This window comes from Anomaloglossus baeobatrachus, chromosome 3 (genome assembly GCF_048569485.1).
Source record: "Anomaloglossus baeobatrachus isolate aAnoBae1 chromosome 3, aAnoBae1.hap1, whole genome shotgun sequence".
Lineage (NCBI taxonomy): Eukaryota > Metazoa > Chordata > Amphibia > Anura > Aromobatidae > Anomaloglossus > Anomaloglossus baeobatrachus.
Genome location: NC_134355.1, coordinates 521,383,779 through 521,404,385, shown reverse-complemented (window position 1 = coordinate 521,404,385; position 20,607 = coordinate 521,383,779). Strand labels below are relative to the sequence as shown.

Here is a 20,607-nt window from a genome sequence, read left to right as displayed (position 1 = left end):
TTGTGAGGAGTGAGGACAGTTCCCGTTACAGAGCCCGGTTCACCGTACCCGCACCGCAGGCAGTGGAGAACGGGGTCTTTGTGGACAGTGTCACTGTGAGTGAATGTGGCATTGGGGACCCGTGCTGCCCTGTGGTGGACTGTGGGAAAATGGCTGGAGGAGGCTGCGCCGGCAGCAAAGTCCCGCTTGTAAATAACCCCCTTTAACCGGCCTTCCCATTTCACAACCTCCGGAGAGTCAGACTGGAGAATGGGCCTGCGGGAAACAGATGGCCGAGGCCCGCCACCAATGCAACCGGTGGCGATCCTCTGCACCGGGGGTCCCCTGGACGTGGGGCCTCTGAGAGACAACCAGGTGTGAAACCCTGCACCCGTCCCATATAACAATGCCTGGGCCCGTTCCTGGACTGGGGAAAAGAGGTGCTGCCCATTTCTTAGGGGCAGCATCAAGACGAGGTTTGTTTGGGTGGGTGACTGAAGGACCCGGTCCCGTTCCCGCATTAATAAAGTTGTATGTTTGTAACGTTTAAGAGAATGCCTCCCGTAAGGGAAGATTTGAAAAAAAAAAATGCATACTGTTTTGAAATGTTTTTATCTTTTTTCAGTTACAAAATAAATCGATAGTGGACGGGCAGCCCGCGGACAGTCTGCATTAAACCAAGGGGGAATGTGACGCCTTGGACTAGTCAGGTCGTCCCCGGCAGTCCCATGCACACACACCCCCTCCCTAAAAAAGTGACAGCAGCCAAACTTCAAAACCCTGTTCACCTCCCTCCAGGTTTGATGTCCACACCAGGGGGGTGGAGCCAGGCAGTTGGCTCCGCCCACCGAGGAGTGCACAGGCCTGGAGGCGGGAAAAACACTGGTTCTAAGTAGATTAGCTTTGACAGTGGAGTGGAGTAGTCAAGTTCAAGGGCAGACCTGTGACCAGGCCTGCCATAGTCTACTAGGTGTATGGGTTGGAGCACAGTCACCTCTGGCAAGGAGGCAGACGGTGGTGGCCGCCTGCAAGAGCTGGGATTACAGCTCTCCCGACACCCAGCAAGCCGGGGAGCAGACTACCGTTGCTTAGGTATAGGAGTCATAACGTCTACACTAAAGAGGTGCAGGAGAAAGGTGGAAACCACCAACCTGTTAAGGGGAAGCTGCAGCCGGCTGCGGGCACCGTTCATCATCCCGTTTGCTTTACCAGAGACTCCAGTGTGTTGTATCATAGTGAGTACACCAGTGCCTTCAGGCCGCGCACCGCACTAGCACCCAGCACGTACCCGCTTCCCCGCCTCAGCACCTTCCTCGGGCCCCCGGGACCATCAGTCCCCTACCCACGGAGGGGTCAACACCAAGCTGCGCAACACCGTCCCCGGGAGGCCTAGTCAACGGCAGCGGTGGTGTCCATCCATTCACCACAACCCGTGGGTGGCGTCACGAACTTAAATCCCCTACTCCCCACCGAAGTCCCTGTGTGTAGCGCCAACCCCCTTTCAGAGCGACGTCACCCCCGGGTCCGTGGAGAGCTCGAGCCACCCACCGACGAGCACAGATCCAAGCGGCTCGGCAGCCGGCTGAGCCCGCGGGGCCTTACATCATCACTGCAGATTTTCCCCATAGACTTGTATTAGATGTGGAAAAGACGCATATAAAAGACGCATGTTTTTGGTAAATTTAAATAGCAGAAAGGTACCAAAAACGCACGTAATCTGCACCTAATGATGTCAATACCAGGAAGATTCAAAAGCACAATAGCTTTAAGGGTTTTCACTCAAAAAAAGTTCATTTTAAAGTTAACTTTAATCAATAGGTCTTGGAATAATAATACTTTCCACAACTGGATGTGTTTAAAAGAAATGTTCTTGCACTGAGATAATCTTATAAATGTGTCCCTCCTATGTACTGTGTAATGGCCGTGTCTGACCATACAGGGACGTGGTCTGATCATACCATAGCTCCTGGGCAGTGGAGGATGCAAAAGAGTATACAGACAGGGCAGCATGGGATCACAGATGATTCTTTCTGTGGGGTAAAGCATTTCCTTACCTGTTTTTAAAAAAATGTTTTACCCCAAAGAAAAAAATATTTGTGATCCCATGCTGTACTGTTTCTATATATATTTTTTTTTTACTTCCTTCCCAGCCCAGGAGATAGGTATGATCAGACCATGTCCCTGTACGGTCAGACACAGCCATTACACAGTACATTGCAGGAACACATTTATGAGATTTATCTCAGCACAGGAACATATTTTTTTAAACACATTTAGTTGTGGAAATTATTATAGGCCATATTGCTGCCTATGCACCTCATATTGGGAGGTTTCTTTCTTGAAACTACTTCAATCAGCCATTATAGACTGCAGTGATTTTAGATACATGTACCTCCATATCTTTTTGAGTAATGATGGAGATCTCACACTATTAAGTCATAATCAAAAGCGCTTTTATTTTATGAAATACATACTTTGACCAAAGTAGAGGGCTATGCTTTTGCTTTGAACCATGAAAACTGGCAAATTTTTGGTTTACATCTTATACTTTAAAAATTGTGTTTATAATTAAAGATATGTAAAAATGAGTTTTTATATGGACTATATTCTTCTTTATGTCAGATAAACCATTTTTAAAACTTGGATTTGATTCCTGATCCATATAGGTAACTAAATATTATACAGGTATGTATAATCCAATGCTCCCACTTAAAAGCATCCCGGTCATAATACATAATACATATACTGTAGTAAGCTATCTACTCTTCATTCTTCACCTCAGACTCCAGAGCATAAAAAATATTGTATTCACTGTTTAAAATTTGACATAAAGAGTGAACTATGTCAAGAGGATTATTACAATCCCAGCCTTTAAGATGATTAAGTTGCAAGGCAATAAAATATTTCCAACAGCTCGGGATACTAAATCCTCCTCCAGAGCTTTCTGTTTGTACAATTTTAGGACATGCTTGAAATTGACCATTCAGTGGCTGCAACAAAACAAAGTGAAGATTCTGTAGGTTTTGCAGTGGCCATCATTGGTCTACTGTCATCAAGATAATTGAACCACTTTTAAGGAGAACTCAAACTTGCGGTTAGCTCGGTACAACCAGAAAATGTTCAGGATTTGGGAGCTTTTTGCACCTAAGAAAATAAAAGGCTTCATCTATCAGAAAAGTCCTTAAGCTTCTATATATCCAAAATGAGGGAATACACAATAGTACGAACCATGTGAGAAGGTCACCGGAAAAGTCCTTTAATGGAGATATTTATCATCGAGGTTGATAGCCTCGGTGACACTAACCCGGAAGAAGGCTCCAGCATGGTTAATGCTGAGAGTGTTAATAGGGTGTGTCAGGGCTGGGTTTACGAGTAGTCAAAGAGACGGGTGGGAACGATTGCTCACATATCCTCACCCTCGAGCATGGTACAAGAGGTAAAATGGAGCTCATTAGTTGTATTCAGGTGTCTGTGTGTGGAGGTGTGCAGACCTCCAGTGGTGTTGCTCTTGCTAAGAGCTGGACATTATCTTGACCCCATAGCTATATGCGGGCTTGTTATTTTCAGTTTGTATCCTTGTGCCGGAAGGAGGCTCTTTTGAATTTGTTTTACTGCATGGTTTATGAAGACTGAACAAACCAGCTGGACACACTTCCTGTGTCTACCTCCAACACGTACCCAATCGAGTCAGAACATTACAGTCCCCCATACACATTAAACGCAATATGGGCGTATTAGCCGATATTTAGTCCAATGTGTTCAGGGTAGATGAAGTCGGGGAGAGAAGGATCTGGCCTATTTTATTTCCAACGGTGAATATTTTTATTATCTGAGAGATAAGAAAGGCCCTCTCACACAGAGCACAGTGCAGGAGAGCTAGGCCAAGACCAGCTTTCCTTTGTATGTTGAAATTGTGATGCCCTGGACTAGCCAGGTAGCCACAGACAAAACACAAACACACACCCCACCCCCCAGACAGTTACATTAGTCAGACAAAAACCCTTGTTGCCTCCCTCCAGGGTCTGATGTCCACACCAGGTGAGGCGGAGCCAGGCGGTTGGCCCCACCCACCAAGGAGTTCACAGGCCTGGAGGTGGGAAAAAAGACGGAGATCAGTTTAGGAGGTGAAAGTGAGAGGAGTGAAAGGTCTGCGTGGGCCTGGGTAGGAGCCCAGGCACTGACCGCAAGGTTGGCAGACGGTGGTGGCCGTCTGCAGGAGTTGGTGGAACTCTGCAAAGCCGTAAGGACCGGGGCTGGGCGGTGGCCCACCGGTACCGAACCGGGGAGCGGAGTGAAGCTAAGCACACACAGGCAGGGCCATCGGACCCCGACCAGGCTTGGAGCCGCCGTCAATACTCAAATCCAAGTGTGACAGGAACTCCAGGGGTTTCTCAACAACCAAGTCCCGACAGAAGGCAAAAGCTCACACCGAGAGGATATACAGCCACCGCCACAGGCTAGAGATCCAAGGGCCAGCGCCTGCGGGAAAACAGGCTCCTACGGCACCTATACACCGGGGAGCGGGCTACCGGTGGGCAACCACAGGAGTCAGAACATTCTAAAAGGTGCAGGGAAAAACAGCCACCATCAGCCGTCCGGGGAGAGCACAACAACAACACTGCAGCCGGCTGCGGGACCCGTCCATCCAGCCGTTTTGGTTTACCAGAGACTCTGTCAGTGATTGTCTGAGTGAGTACACCGGTGCCGTCCGGCACCGCGCCGCGCTGTCCCTGCAACCCTGCACCCCAGCCATCCAGCCTCCCCGTTACACCACCGGGCCCCGGGATCACCAACCCCCCTACCCACGGAGGGGACAACATCCTAGCTGCTCCCTGCCATCTCTCCCGGGATCCCTGTCACCAGCAGCGGTGGTGCCATCATCACCACCATGTCCCGTGGGTGGCGTCACGAACAATCTCCCTAACCAAACCACCCCTTTTCACTCACGGGTGAGGAGCGCTGCTTGAGTCCCCGGGTCCGGCCCACCGCTTGAGCCACCGAGCAGCAGCAGCAGAAGCCCCGGAACCGAGCGTAGCGAGCGCGCCCCCTCTGCCCGCGACAAAATCAGATACAACAACAGCTAAAATCCTGCTCAAGACAAGACTGCCATTTCATTGAGGTATCAGAATATAGCTGGCTATTGAAGTCTATGAAGAGGGAAATGTTGGGGAGCAGCAGAACAAGAGGAAAACACATACAGAGGCCCTACTGCTGGACAGGAAGAAAACACATACAGAGGCCCTATAGGAGGAGGAAAACACATACAGAGGTCCTATAGGAGGAGGAAAACACATACGGAGACCCTACACATTGCTGGAATCTGTCACTACATTCCTCATATACATACTTATAACAGTTTATTCTGAAATTGCATGTATGAGTTAACACACAACAACAGTTATCATTAAATCGCTGTCCGGTCTCTTAAGCTACAAGTCTGCGGTCACTCTATGTATCTCTCTATGTGTCTGCAGACATCTGTATCCAGGGCCGGATTATAGGCGGGGCAGGCGGGGCTCCAGCCCAGGGGCCCCCACCAAAAGAGCTTCTAAGGGGGCCCCCACCACCAGGGCCATACTTGTCAGCATTTTTTTTCTTCACACCCTCTCCCCCTCCGTAAAGACAGTCTAATAAATCAGCCGTGTTTTCGGAGGGATGGGGGGCGGTGCACCGGCATTTATTTGTATCTGCGTCTTTAAGACGCAACAACAAACTGCGGGCACAGGACGCTGAATGACCCCGGAAGTACCAGCGCTTGCACTTCCGGGGTCAGAGGTGTTCCAATGTGCTTCCTGCTATGTGCTGCGGCCGTCATGGGCGTACCCAGCGAGGGGCAGGGGGGCACCTCCCCCCCGGGCCCCTAGAAGCAGGGGCACGGTGTAATGGGCCGCTGTATGTGCAGCCACGCTCCTCCGCAGTGTGTGTATGCAGGCCCGACACACTAGCTGCAGCAGGAGCAGGAGGCAGCGCTGTGCTGTGCCGGCTCTGCTGTGTGCTGTGTGCCCGGCATGCACACAATGCAGAGGAGCCCAGCGGAGCCGGTGACCGCAGCTTCCTCCTTCTTCCTTTCAAATGTATTTGCGTCTTTCAGACGTAAATACATTTGAACAGCGCGCTGGGACTGGGCCCCGCCCCCGACGTGCAGCAACGTGATGAGATAAGCACCTTGCTGACGTCATCACAGTGCTGCGGGCGCCGGCACACGGGACATCAGATGGTAAGTGCTCCATGAAGGAGCCGAAGAGACAGGTTTAATTAATGATGATGAGTGGGGAGGGGCTGAGGACACAGAACGGGGAACATCTGTGAAGGAAGTGAAACACAGCTTTGTGGCAGGCAGAGGGGGAGTACTGTATTCCGAGGGAGGGGGGAGGCAGGAGTGTGTAGTGATGGGGCAGTGTGATTTGTGTGTGTAGGGGGTGATGAGGGTTGCATTGTATTGTGTGTGGGGGGAGGGGTAATGGGGGGGTGCATTGTGTGTGTGTGTGTAGAGGTGATGGGGGGGTGCATTGTGTGTGTGTGTGTAGGGGGTGATGGGGGGATGCATTTTGTGTGTGTAGGGGGTGATGGGTGGGTGCATTGTGTGTGTGTGTGTGTGTAAGGGGTGATGGGTGGGTGCATTGTGTGTGTGTGTGTGTGTGTGTAGGGGGTGATGGGTGGGTGCATTGTATATGTGTTTTGCGTGGGGGGAGTTATGGGGGGTGCATTGTATTTGTGTGTGTAGGGAGGAATGGTGGGTGCATTGTATTTGAGTGTGTGTGTGTGTGTAGGGGGTGATGGGGGGTGCATTGTGTGTGTGTGTGTGTGTGTGTGTGTGTGTGTGTGTAGAGGTAAAGGGGGTGCATTGTGTGTGTGTAGGGGGTGATGGGGGTGCATTTTGTGTGTGTGTAGGGGTAAAGGGGGGTGCATTGTGTATGTGTAGGGGGTGATGGGGGGTGCATTGTGTGTGTGTGTGTGTGTAGGCGGTAAAGGGGGGTGCATTGTGTGTGTGTGTGTGTGTGTGTGTAGGGGGTGATGGGTGGGTGCATTGTGTGTGTCAGAGCTGTGTGTGTCAGAGCTGTGTGTGTCAGAGCTGTGTGTGTCAGAGCTGTGTGTGTGTGTCAGAGCTGTGTGTGTGTCAGAGCTGTGTGTGTGTGTCAGAGCTGTGTGTGTGTGTCAGAGCTGTGTGTGTGTGTCAGAGCTGTGTGTGTGTGTCAGAGATGTGTGTGTGTGTCAGAGATGTGTGTGTGTGTCAGAGATGAGTGTGTGTGTGTCAGAGATGTGTGTGTGTCAGAGATGTGTGTGTGTCAGAGATGTGTGTGTGTGTGTCAGAGCTGTGTGTGTGTGTCAGAGCTGTGTGTGTGTGTCAGAGCTGTGTGTGTGTTAGAGATGTGTGTGTGTGTCAGAGATGTGTGTGTGTGTGTCAGAGATGAGTGTGTGTGTGTCAGAGATGTGTGTGTGTGTCAGAGATGTGTGTGTGTGTGTGTGTGTGTGTCAGAGATGTGTGTGTGTGTGTCAGAGATGTGTGTGTGTGTGTGTGTCAGAGATGTGTGTGTGTCAGAGATGTGTGTGTGTGTCAGAGATGTGTGTGTGTGTCAGAGCTGTGTGTGTGTCAGAGCTGTGTGTGTCAGAGATGTGTGTGTGTGTCAGAGCTGTGTGTGTGTGTCAGAGCTGTGTGTGTGTCAGAGCTGTGTGTGTGTCAGAGCTATGTGTGTGTGTCAGAGCTGTGTGTGTGTCAGAGCTGTGTGTGTGTGTCAGAGCTGTGTGTGTGTGTGTGTCAGAGCTGTGTGTGTCAGAGCCGTGTGTGTGTGTGTCAGAGCTGTGTGTGTGTGTGTGTCTGAGCTGTGTGTGTCAGAGCTGTGTGTGTGTCAGAGCTGTGTGTGTGTCAGAGCTGTGTGTGTGTCAGAGCTGTGTGTGTCAGAGCTGTGTGTGTGTGTCAGATGTGTGTGTGAGAGATGTGTGTGTGTCAGAGATGTGTGTGTGTGTGTCAGAGATGTGTGTGTGTGTGTGTCAGAGATGTGTGCGTCAGAGATGTGTGTGTGTGTCAGAGATGTGTGTGTGTGTCAGAGATGTGTGTGTCAGAGATGTGTGTGTCAGAGATGTGTGTGTGTCAGAGATGTGTGTGTCAGAGATGTGTGTGTCAGAGCTGTGTGTGTCAGAGCTGTGTGTGTCAGAGCTGTGTGTGTGTCAGAGATGTGTGTGTGTCAGAGATGTGTGTGTGTGTCAGAGATGTGTGTGTGTCAGAGCTGTGTGTGTGTGTCAGAGCTGTGTGTGTGTCAGAGCTGTGTGTGTGTCAGAGATGTGTGTGTGTGTGTCAGAGATGTGTGTGTGTGTGTCAGAGATGTGTGTGTCAGAGATGTGTGTGTGTGTGTGTCAGAGCTGTGTGTGTCAGAGCTGTGTGTGTCAGAGCTGTGTGTGTCAGAGCTGTGTGTGTGTGTCAGAGATGTGTGTGTGTGTCAGAGATGTGTGTGTGTGTCAGAGATGTGTGTGTGTCAGAGATGTGTGTGTGTGTCAGAGCTGTGTGTGTGTGTCAGAGATGTGTGTGTGTGTCAGAGATGTGTGTGTGTGTGTCAGAGATGTGTGTGTCAGAGCTGTGTGTGTGTCAGAGCTGTGTGTGTCAGAGATGTGTGTGTCAGAGATGTGTGTGTGTGTGTGTGTCAGAGCTGTGTGTGTCAGAGCTGTGTGTGTGTGTCAGAGCTGTGTGTGTGTGTGTGTGTGTCAGAGATGTGTGTGTCAGAGCTGTGTGTGTGTGTGTGTGTGTCAGAGATGTGTGTGTGTGTGTCAGAGCTGTGTGTGTGTGTCAGAGATGTGTGTGTGTCAGAGCTGTGTGTTTGTGTCAGAGCTGTGTGTGTCAGAGCTGTGTGTGTGTGTCAGAGCTGTGTGTGTGTCAGAGCTGTGTGTGTGTCAGAGCTGTGTGTGTCAGAGCTGTGTGTGTGTGTCAGATGTGTGTGTCAGAGATGTGTGTGTGTCAGAGATGTGTGTGTGTGTGTGTGTCAGAGATGTGTGTGTGTGTCAGAGATGTGTGCGTCAGAGATGTGTGTGTGTGTCAGAGATGTGTGTGTGTCAGAGCTGTGTGTGTCAGAGCTGTGTGTGTGTCAGAGCTGTGTGTGTGTCAGAGATGTGTGTGTGTCAGAGATGTGTGTGTGTCAGAGATGTGTGTGTAAGAAGCAGTCTATGCAGCCCCCCAGAACTATATGGGTCCCCCAGAGCACTATGTCACCCATCCCAGTAATGAGTACCCCACCAGAGCTGTTTGCCACTCCAGTAACGTCTATGCCCCCTGCCCCTCCTGTAATGTATATATTGTAGCCCCCAGCCCCTCCTGTGATGTATATACAGCAGTGCTGTCAGTGTGCAGTCATGTCTGTTAGTGACAGCCATCGTGAAACACAGCCACATGTCCTAAAGGAGCTGGATGGAAACAAGCGGGAGAGGTGAGTGAGGCTGCTGGCGATTTCCCCATATTAATACCTGTAAGGGCTCATGCGCACGTAACTGCTGAATATTCTGCAGCAATTTGACAGCACATGTGCGCGTCAAATCGCTGCAGAAACACTGCGTAATGGATGCAGTTTTTCTTTACAAAAAATGGCGATTTCATGTGCTCTGGCTGCTGGCCCCACCATAGACAGAGCGGGAGCTGCATCCATAGCGCACGGAATAATTGACATGCTCATTTTATGAACACACAGATTTGGGTCAACATTTTAGCACCCAAATCACTGCGTTCATAAAAGCAACGTGTGCACGTATCATGCACAGTCTACATAGATCGTGCTGGGGACGCAGGACGCATGCATTTATGCTGCAGTGCTATACGCAGCGTAAATGCATGGAATTACGCAACGTGCGCACGAGCCCTAATGCGTCTGTGTCTGCATGTATGTCAGTGTATATGACTGTGCATATATTTGTCTGTTTATTTGTATTTTTCTGAATTTGTCTTCAAATATGTATATATACGTATGCCTGTATGTGTGTGTGCGTGTCTGTGTGTGGATGGGGTCCACTGAGACTCTTTCACCCGGAGGCCACAGAAACCTGGAGCCGGCCCTGGCTGCCTTAACATTGGGATCAATAAAAAATATGTGAGTAAGGTTCTGTACGCATGTTGCGTATTTGCATGCAGTTACGCTGCGATCTGCACCGCAGCGTAACTGCATGCGTCCTGCGTCCCCAGCACAATCTATGAAGATTATGCAGGAGCCGTGCGCACGTGGCGTATTAGAGCGCAGCGATTCGGCTGCTGCCTGAAGCGCTGCGTTCTAAGAAGTGACATGTCACTTCTTTCATGTGCTTTGGATGCAGCCCCTGCTCTGTCTATGGGAGGGGCTGCACTCAGAGCGCATGAAATTGGCTTTTCATTACGGACTCTTTCTGTAGCGATTTGAAGCGCACGTGTGCTGTTCAAATTGCTGCAGAAATTTCTGCAGAGACAAACGCAACGTGCGCACATAGCCTAACTCTACTTTCTGTGTATAAGTAACGGATGTGAGTTATCCTGGACTGTATCTGTATTGTACTGTGTGTATAAGTGACGGCTGTGAGTGATCCTGGACTGTGTCTGTATTGTACTGTTTGCATAAGTGACTGCTGTGAGTGATCCTGGACTGTGTCTGTATTGTACTGTGTATAAGTGACTGCTGTGAGTGATCCTGGACTGTGTCTGTATTGTACTGTGTGTATAAGTGACTGCTGTGAGTGATCCTGGACTGTATCTGTATTGTACTGTTTGCATAAGTGACGGCTGTGAGTGATCCTGGACTGTATCTGTATTGTACTGTGTGCATAAGTGACGGCTGTGAGTGATCCTGGACTGTGTCTGTATTGTAGTCCTGTAAATCTGAATGTGGCAGAACAGGATAAGATAAATGTTCATTGGATTTATATCTAAATGCTACAGTTCGCGCTCTACTGTTATGGCTAAAAATGTTAACGTTATGGGGCCCCCACCAGATTTTCTGCCCGGGGCCCCCACCAACCTTAATCCGGCCCTGTCTGTATCCTCACATTGCAAGCAGTGCATGCTGTGAGGATTCTCTAGTGCTGGGAGTGGGCGGCCATGTGACTGCAAGTGTGCAATATACATATTCCGGGCCATATTTAGACTATATGGGAGCAGCATTGCTCATTGCAAGTGTATGCAAGTGTCAGCGCCCTGTTTGATCCTTTTTGATCAAAATAGTGTCAACTGAGTACCCTATGGTATATACATGTACTATTACTGTTCACTTATTTACTTACTGTAGGATATGTGCCCATTTTATTGTTATCCTAGGTTATCCTTGTTAATGGCCACGATGTGAATGTGCATCTTACAAATTGCACTTATACTAACAAGAGTTCCAGCTAATTTCTTGGTTTTGGTTTCTTTTTTTGTACTTTCTACATATAGGGGCGAGGATCCCCCTTTTTGGGCTGTGCATATAGTCTATATAGCTTTTCCATGGACAGGTGTTTCAAATGGTGGGCCTGGGTCCTGCTCTGCCCCCATCTATTGAGGCTTGCTGGCACTTATTGATGCTTAATACTAGAGATATGACCATCCTGATTAGGTACACCTTGCAGCAGTGGTATTGCGTTTATGCTTTTTTGATCAAAATAGCGTCAACTAAGAAACCAATGTTGTTATTTATATGTACTATTACTATTTACTTACTACAGGGTAATTACTCATTTTGTTTTTATACTAGGTTACCATTATTTAATATGTATAGTATATTGATAATATTACAAGTAATGGGGAACTTTTATAGACATAGAAGGACATAGTTGCAGACAGTAAGCATTACCGTATCACTAGTGAAGTCATATAGGGTTGCCTCTTGATCCAAAGATTCCTCACCAGAAGTTGCTTCTTCATTATCTATAGGAACTGTCCAGCTGTCGACTGCAGGAGGAGCATTGGATAGTTGGTAGGAAATGGTTTTCATGGGCCTTCCATCTGCCATTAAAAAGGTACACCATCAAACACTGTGTACCATATATACATATATACCTGTATTAATAACTGCTAAGAACTTTTCTTGAGGTTCTGTAAGCTATGGCCCTCTATTTGCTCTTGTAAGGATACTGACAAAGTAAACTTTTCTTTTTTTTGTCCTATCTAAAGACAGGCAGTGTATGGGAATGTATAGAGCACCAGCATATGCAGTCTTATACTAACTGATATATGATAATAAAAATATACTGTATATATAAATGTTTTCTAGGCTCACAAAGTAGTGATTGACAACTTTCCCTTAAAATCACATATGCAACTTTTCACAGTAAAGCCTGCTTTACACGTTGCAATTTCGTATATGATATCGTATGCGATTTGCAAGGCCCCCATCGTATGTGTGGCATGTTCAATTTGTTGAACGTGCCGCACAAACGATTAACCCCCGTCATACGTACTGACCTCGATGCGGGCGGCGAACGTCCACTTCCTGGAGTGGGAGGGACGTTTGGTGTCACATCGACGTCACGCGGCAGCCGGCCAATAGAAGCGGGGGGACGGAGATGAGCGGGACGTAAACACCATGCCCACCCCTTCCTTCTGCATTGTCGGCGGGAGCCGCGGACGGAGTAAGCTGTCGTTCAATGTTCCCGGGGTGTCACACACTGCGATGTGTGCTGCCTCGGGAACATTGCACAACCGCACGTTCAATCTTTGAGGAATGAACGACGTGCATGCGATGAACGGATTTTCGTTCAATCGTAATTGCACGGAGGTTTTACACGCTACAATCATACTTACGATGCCAGATGTGCGTCACTTACGACGTGACCCCGCCGACACATCGTAAGATTTATTGTAGCGTGTAAAGCGGCTTTAAGTCTAAGCTCAGTGGCACCTTCTCTTCCCTATGCTGTCCTCCGATGTATAGTTAAAATCAAAATCCTCAATCCTGAAATCAAATTCAGTTTATTAACAAAGTGACAAACTTTTTTGTTGTTTGCAATAAGTCAAACAAGAACAATTTAGTGGGAATCTGTCACCAGGTTTTTGCCACCTAATCCGAGAGCAGCATAATGTAGGGGCGGAGACCCTGATTCCAGCAATGTGTCACTTACTGGGCTGCTTAGTGTAGTTTTGATAAAATCACTGTTTAATCAGCAGTAGATTATCATTAGATGACTACTTGGCCTCCTGCCAGGTAGTCCAGCATATTCATGAATTTGACATAACCCCTCCCCAAGCACTGATTGGCAGCTTTCTATGTACAATTTACATTGACCAAAAGGTGCCAATCATTGTTGTAGGCGAGGATCCACATTCAATAACTGCCAAATCTGCAGCAAAGAAAACAGTAATTTTATCAAAATTACAGCAAACAGCTCAGTAAGTGACACATCATTGGAATCAGTGTCTCTGTCTCTACATTATGCTGTTCTCAAATGGGGTAACACAAACCTGATGACAGATTCCCTTTAAATAGCTCAACACAAATGTTTACTTCAAATTTAGCAAAAAATGCCAGTTGTAGTCTCATAATTATTTAACCACTTTATGACAAAAGTCTTTAGTATTAAGTAAATAAACCTTTGTATGTTATGACCTGCTGCAAACAAGATGCCTAGCCGGACACAAGCTTTTGCCAGAATATTTGTGGAACCTTATCGCATTTCTCCTGGGCAATGGCCTCCAGTTCAGTAATTTTCTTGGGTCGCATGCTCCAACATCCTTCTTCAAGCACACTGAAGATTTTCTGTTCACCAACTGAGGGTTACTTCAAAACCTTTCAAGATGTGTTCTGAAATCAAGCCTTGGTGGACTTTGGGGTATGCTTGGGATCATTGTTTGGCTGGATGGTCCAATGATGCTTCAGCTTTTTCACGGAAGGCATGATGCTTTCTCCCAGGATTTTTTGATACTTGGTTGAATCTAGCTTGCCCTCCACACATTGCAGATTTCCAGTGCTACAGGATACAAAAGCAGCTCCAGAACATCATCGAGCCACCACCATTCTTCGCTGTAGACAGATTGTTCTTTTCAGCCTGTGCTGCATTCATCCTCCTCCAGACATACTGTTGATCCACAGGCCTGAAAAGTTCCAGTTATGTTACATCGCTTCATAGAACAGAAGGCCAAAACGTCTGTGGCTTATTTATATGGCTTTAACCATATTGGAGAAGACTTTTCTTATGCTTTTGGGTCAATAGAGATACTGTATTTGTCTTGGAGTCCGGACATGGAGACATTCAGAATTTAGTATGTAACTTACTATGTACACTAAAACCTTAAGGCTATGTGCCCACGCTGCGGATTTACCGCGGATTTTGCCGCGGATTTGCCGCGGATTTACCGCGGATTTTCCGATAATCTGCAGCAGTGGCACTTCCAAGCCATTTCAATGGCATTTTGGAAATGCTGTGTCCATGCTGCGGATTTTTCCGCGGCAGATTTGCCGCGGATTTTTATCCGGAAAAATCTGCAGCATGTCAATTATTGTTGCGGATTTTGGTGCGGATTTTGGGTATAGAATGGGGAAAAAAAAAAAATCCGCATCAAAATCCGCGGCAAATTCGCGGTAATCCGCGGTAAATCCGCGGCAAAAATAAGGTGCGGATTTGCCGCGAAAGTCGCGGATTTTCATGCAGAAAAATCCACAGGTACATTCTACCGTGGACACATAGCCTAAGGCCTGCTGCAACCAAATCTTGTTGCCTATGTTTTGCAGTAAGTTGAGGGTCTTTGAGATGATGCCTCCTCAGGACTTTGGTGACCATGTCCTCTTTCTGCCACGTCCACATAGTGTAGCCAGTCTTCCTATAGTTTTGATTGTGTGAAAGCTTCCAGTTGTATATGTAGAAAACTTCAATGTCTCTGCTATCTTTTTGCATCCTTTCCTTTGTTTGGCAATGATTTTTTTCTCTTAACTTTTTGGACCGTTCTATTGACAATCCATAAGTATTAGTGGACTTTTGAGAGGAATGTGTTAAGAAGATTCCTCAGAAATGCTGCCAGAAGCTGGTGTCTGGCCATGTAACATGTTTGCAGCAGGTTATTACAGCCCATGTGTGCTCTACTAAGCATTAAAGATGCTCGTTATGCGGAGTTGAATAATTAAGTCGTTAAAAGGGACATTTTGTATTGAGTTTGGAGAAATCACTCTGTTTGAACTATTTAAATTGCTTTTCTTTGATTGGTTTATTGTGAAAATGTTGCTAATAAACCTAATTTACAATTGTGTTGAATAATTTTCATTGCAACTGTATACAAAAAGTCATATTGCACCAATACATGCAGGATGCCTTGCACATATAGTATAGACTATTTAGTTGGTCACTATATTTTGCGATATATATCAGATGCTAGTCTGCGAACACAATGAGATGACCTCTCTTCGAAGTCCATTGACAGACTACTGGCTTCCATCTAATATGCGTCCATTGTGCTGATAGAATTAGAAAGTTCCAGCAGCCCTGAAATGTTACTATCAGATTGACTATGGAACACATTCTAGTTATAACATCATGTTACATTATGGCTGATAATGCAATTATTTAATATAATATTCACATTGGCTCCAGGGTAAATCTTCATCGTTTCTTATTATCCATTAAAACCAACAATGTTAAAGGGGGTTTCACCTACATTAATATTGATGTCCTATCCTTACAAGTTAGGTGCTAGTACAAACCTGACACTCCCACTAATCAGCTGTTTCCAGCTCTACAATGGCTGGATGTAAGCAGTATATGAAGCGGGCACCACAGCGCAATACACTGTTGAGAGGCCATTCCCAGGTACTGCAGATCAGCTGCTAGACATCTGAATATCTTCGAAGGTGGTAACAGTTCCAAAAACATTGACAAATCTCCCGGGCCAGATGGCATTCATCCATGGATACTGAGGGAATTGAGCTCAGTAATCGACAGACTGCTGTATCTCATCTTCTTAGACTATCTTGTAACAGAGATAGTACCTCAGGATTGGAGGATTGCTGATGTGGTACCGATATTTAAGAAAGATAAGAGGGTGGATCCAGGCAACTACCGTCCAGTAAGCCTGACATAAGTGGTGTGTCAGGTTTCTGAGGGCATTTTAAGAGATGACATGCAACAATATGTTGGAGAGAATAATATAATAACTGATAACCAGCATGGATTCATGAAAGATAAGTCGTGTCTAAACAACCTGTTGGGGTTCTATGAGGAGGTAAGTGCAAATCTGGATATTGGTAATGCAGCTGATGTGATTTATTTGACTTGGCAAAGGCAATTGATACTGTACCACATAATAGGCTTATACTAAAGCTAAAGAAGCAAGCACTAGAGGAAACTATACGCAGATGGATAAGGAATTGGATAAAAGATAGAAAACAAAAAGTTGTCCTACATGGTACATTTTCTAAATGGGCTATAGTCAGCAGTGGGGTGCCGCAGGGATCTGTGCTAGGACAGATTCTTTTTACTCTCTTTATTAATGACCTTGTGGATGGGATTGATAGTAAAGTGTCAGTCTTTGCTGATGACACCAAACTATTTAGGATATTAAAAACTGACCTTAATAGTATAATATTACAAAACGATCTGGACAAAATGTCAGAATGGGCAGATACTTGGCAAATGAGATTTAATGTTGATAAATGTAAAGTAATGCACCTAGGACGGAGTAATCCTATAGCTGCGTATACATTAAATGGAAGAAAACCTGGGACTACAGAACAGGAGAAGGACTTGGGTATTCTCATTACAAATAAGCTGAGCAGCAATACGCAATGTCAAGCATCAACTGCAAAAGCAAACAAGATTTTAGGGTGTATAAAAAGAGAGATTAGATCCTGTGATCCCAACGTATTGTTACCCCTCTATAAATCACTTGTAATGCCACATCTGGAATATGGGATTCAGTTTTGGGCTCCACATTTTTAAAAAGATATTAAGAAGTTAGAGTCAGTTCAAAGGCAATTAACTAGATTATTGCAAGGAATGGAAGGTATGATATATGTGATGAGAGGTTGAAAAAGTTAGATTTGTTTAGCTTAGAAAAAAGACATCTCAGAGGAGATCTCATTTATATGTATAAATACATGTGTGGTCAATATAAAGGACTGGCACATCACTTATTCCTTCCAAAGACAATAATACTAAGGACTAGGAAGCACTCACTGCGAGAGGAAGAAAGGTGATTCCTGAATATAAATAGGAAAGGGTTCTTTAAAGTTAGAGCAGTCAGACTGTGGAATGCCCTACCACAAAACCATAACATTTAAAAAAGGGCTGGATGATTTCCTCAGTACACACAACATTGTAGGTTATAAATGATTTAGTGATGAAATATATAATTGGTGGAGGAAGGTTCAACTAGATAGACCTAGGTTTGTTTTCAACCTATGGAATTACGTAACTATGTAACAGTGATCGGTAAGAGTAAGGGGTACTTTGCACGCTGCGACATCGTTAGCCGATGATAGCGATCCAAGCGCAATAGTATCCGTCCCCGTCGCACATCCGATATCTTGTGATAGCTGCCGTAGCGAACATTATCGCTACGGCAGCTTCACAGGCACTTACCTGGTCGGCGACGCCGCTGTGACTGCCGAAGAATCCCTCCTTCAAGGAGGCGGTGCGTTCGGCGTCACAGCGACGTCACCGCGACGTCACTAAACGGCCGGCCAATAGAAGCGGAGGGGCGGAGATGAGCAGGATGTAAACATCTCGTCCACCTTCTCCCTTCCGCATTGCCGGTGGACGTCGGGCGCAGGTAAGGAGATGTTTGTCGCTCCTGCGGCTTCACACACAGCGATGTGTGGTGCTGCAGGAACGACATACAACATCGTACCTGTGGACGCACCGACATTATCAAAATGAACGACGTGACACAGATCACAGATTTTTGACTGTTTCACACTCGTTCCTCTTCTCTCCTAGGCTTTACACGTTGCGACGTCGTTACCGGCGCCGAATGTACGTCACTTTTGATTTGACCCCGATGATATCGCAGTAGCGATGTCGCAACGTGCAAAGTACCCCTAACGGGTGTCAATCCCCTACCTATATCATATTGATGAACTTTCCGAGAATAAAGTCATCAATATAATTGTAGTGGGCAACCCCTTTAATTTTGATAAATATTTCTAAAAATTTTTTACACAAATGGTATTTCATTCTCAAAGCTGTCCTTATCCGGATACTTGTAGATTGTTCTGTCTTCTGAATGGGCATTGTACAATGCATTCCCAATGAACAAGTGATGATGCCTGGAACTAAAGAGTTAAGCTTAGCATGTTGCTGTTGAACAGTATTCACATTTCTAAAGGCCCACTCACACTAAAGAACTTGCCAGCGATCCCAACAACGATCCAACCTGATAGGGATCGCTGGTAAGTTGCTAGGAGGTTGCTGGTGAGATGTCACACTGCGACGCTCCAGCGATCCCACCAGCAACCTGCCCTGGCAGTGATCGCTGGAGCGTGGCTACACGAGTTGCTGGTGAGCTGTCACACAAGCAGATCTCACCAGCAACCAGTGACCAGCCCCCAGCCAGCAGCGCCGCGTGGAAGCGATGCTGCGCTTGGTAACTAAGGTAAATATCGGGTAACCAACCCAATATTTACCTTGGTTACCAGCGCACACCGCTTAGCGCTGGCTCCCTGCTCTCCTAGATACAGTATACATGGGGTTAATTACCCGATGTGTACTGCAGCTACATGTGCAGAGAGCAGGGAGCCGCGCACACTGCTTAGCGCTGGCTCCCTGCTCTCCTAGGTACAGTACACATGGGGTTAATTACCCGATGTGTACTGCAGATACATGTGCACAGAGCAGGAGCCGGCACTGGCAGCGTGAGAGCGGCGGACGCTGGTAACAAAGGTAAACATCGGGTAACCAAGGTAAGGGCTTCTTGGTTACGCGATATTTACATTGGTTACCAGCGTCCGCAGAAGCCGGCTCCTGCTGCCTGCACATTTAGTTGTTGCTCTGTCGCTGTCACACACAGCGATCTGTGCTTCACAGCGGGAGACCAACAACTAAAAAATGGCCCAGGACATTCAGCAACAACCAACGACCTCACAGCAGGGGCCGGGTTGTTGCTGGATGTCACACACAGCAACATCGCTAGCAACATCACAAAAGTTGTTCGTTAGCAGCGATGTTGTTAGCGATGTTGTTTAGTGTGACTGGGCCTTAAGGCTACGGTTTAGTACAATGGTGCATTTGTGAATTGTTTTTAGATTATATAGTGACAGTACGCCCTGAAGCACCATACATGTGAAATAGGAAACTAAATAAATGAGTACAATGTTATCAGTATTGACCAGAACTAGCAATTTCCATACATTACATGGGGGGATTCAGCGATCACAGGCTGATTACAGCATATTTATAGAAAAATGAGATGAGCTCAAAACTAAGGAGCGTATTGTACCAGGTACTTGCACAATAAAAGCAATCTACATCAAATGAGTGCATTCTGGCCCCAATAAAGCAATGACTCTTCCTCATTTACCTGAATCAGCAGTGCAATTTATCAGCCATCCAAACAAAATAAATATTGGCGTCTACTGTCCATTACACCCTCACCATTCTTGTAATAGTCGTGTAATCCTGAGGATAAAGCTTTTTTATAGTCTGAAATAGAGGCAGCGTGTAAATACAGCTCCAGCTGGGCACACACGGCTCCTGGACATGTCATGGCTTAAAACATATCTAATTAGAGAGATGTACTTGGAAACGTCACTGTATCAACAGTGTGTTATAAAGGAGTTCGGCTGTGCTGACCAGCTATGCTACTTTATAAAAGAAACTATAGATCAATATATGTCAGACAGGCATGAATAGATAAGAGAGAGTTATATACATAGGGAGGCACTGTGACTTTGCAATCCAGGGGTCTTGGGTTTAAATCTAGAGATGAGCAAACCTGAGGTTTGATATTCGAACCAAACACCAACTTAAAAATTCAAGGTTCAGGTTCTGGGTTCGGATGCTCTACATGCGAACTTCACTCGCACGAGCAATGCTGTGCTCCAGTACGCTTGGCGCTCAGCCCTGTGCGAACCGTTTGCAGTGTTTGAACGTTGCACACTGGGGGTATCATCAGCATGACTACATGTAGTGTGCAACCCAAACAATTGTTGAAAAAGCCCTCCTACCCTCGCCTGGAAGTGATCTGCTAAAGGCTGGCTGTTTGTGAGTGGAGACTAAAACTGCCAATCAGTTACTTGCTCCCAGGTTCAGGTCACGCTCGAGCCAGTGGAGGCTCGATTGCTGCCGGCGAACCGAACCTCGACAGAACCGCTCATCTCTATTCAAATCCCACCAAGGTTAACATCTGCAAGGAGTTTGTATGTTCTCGCTGTGTTTACATGGGCTTCCTCCAGGTTCTACGATTTCCTTCCAAACTTCAAAGACATGATAGAGAATATAGATTGTGTGCCCCGATTGGGACAGTGATGATTATAGCTGTAAAGCGCTGTGGAATGATGGTGCTATATAAATTAGTAACATAAATAAAATATAGCTAGACAGACAAACAGATAATCCAATGATATCATTATAAGATGTACACTATATATCCATATGTGTTTTATTGTGTTTCTTTTGCACTTACATTCATTAAAAGTTGTTGGCTCTGTCACAATTGATTCAAAAACTTTTGCCATATGTCTTTCTCGGAGCCTGAGGAAGAATAGCATTTAGTTTAGGCATTTATCT

At 46.5% G+C, this 20,607-nt stretch overlaps 1 protein-coding gene across 1 annotated transcript in view; it reads right to left on the bottom strand.

Moving 5' to 3' along the window:
• The window catches only part of ERICH6 (glutamate rich 6), a 130,947-nt gene that overhangs the window by 64,259 nt on the left and 46,081 nt on the right, over nucleotides 1-20,607 (bottom strand). The window contains exons 9-10 of the mRNA XM_075338591.1: nucleotides 20,504-20,571; nucleotides 11,751-11,902 (exon numbers count right to left, since the gene is read on the bottom strand). Of these exons, the coding sequence (XP_075194706.1) occupies nucleotides 11,751-11,902; nucleotides 20,504-20,571 (220 nt within the window). The remainder of the gene's footprint in view (nucleotides 1-11,750; nucleotides 11,903-20,503; nucleotides 20,572-20,607) is intronic.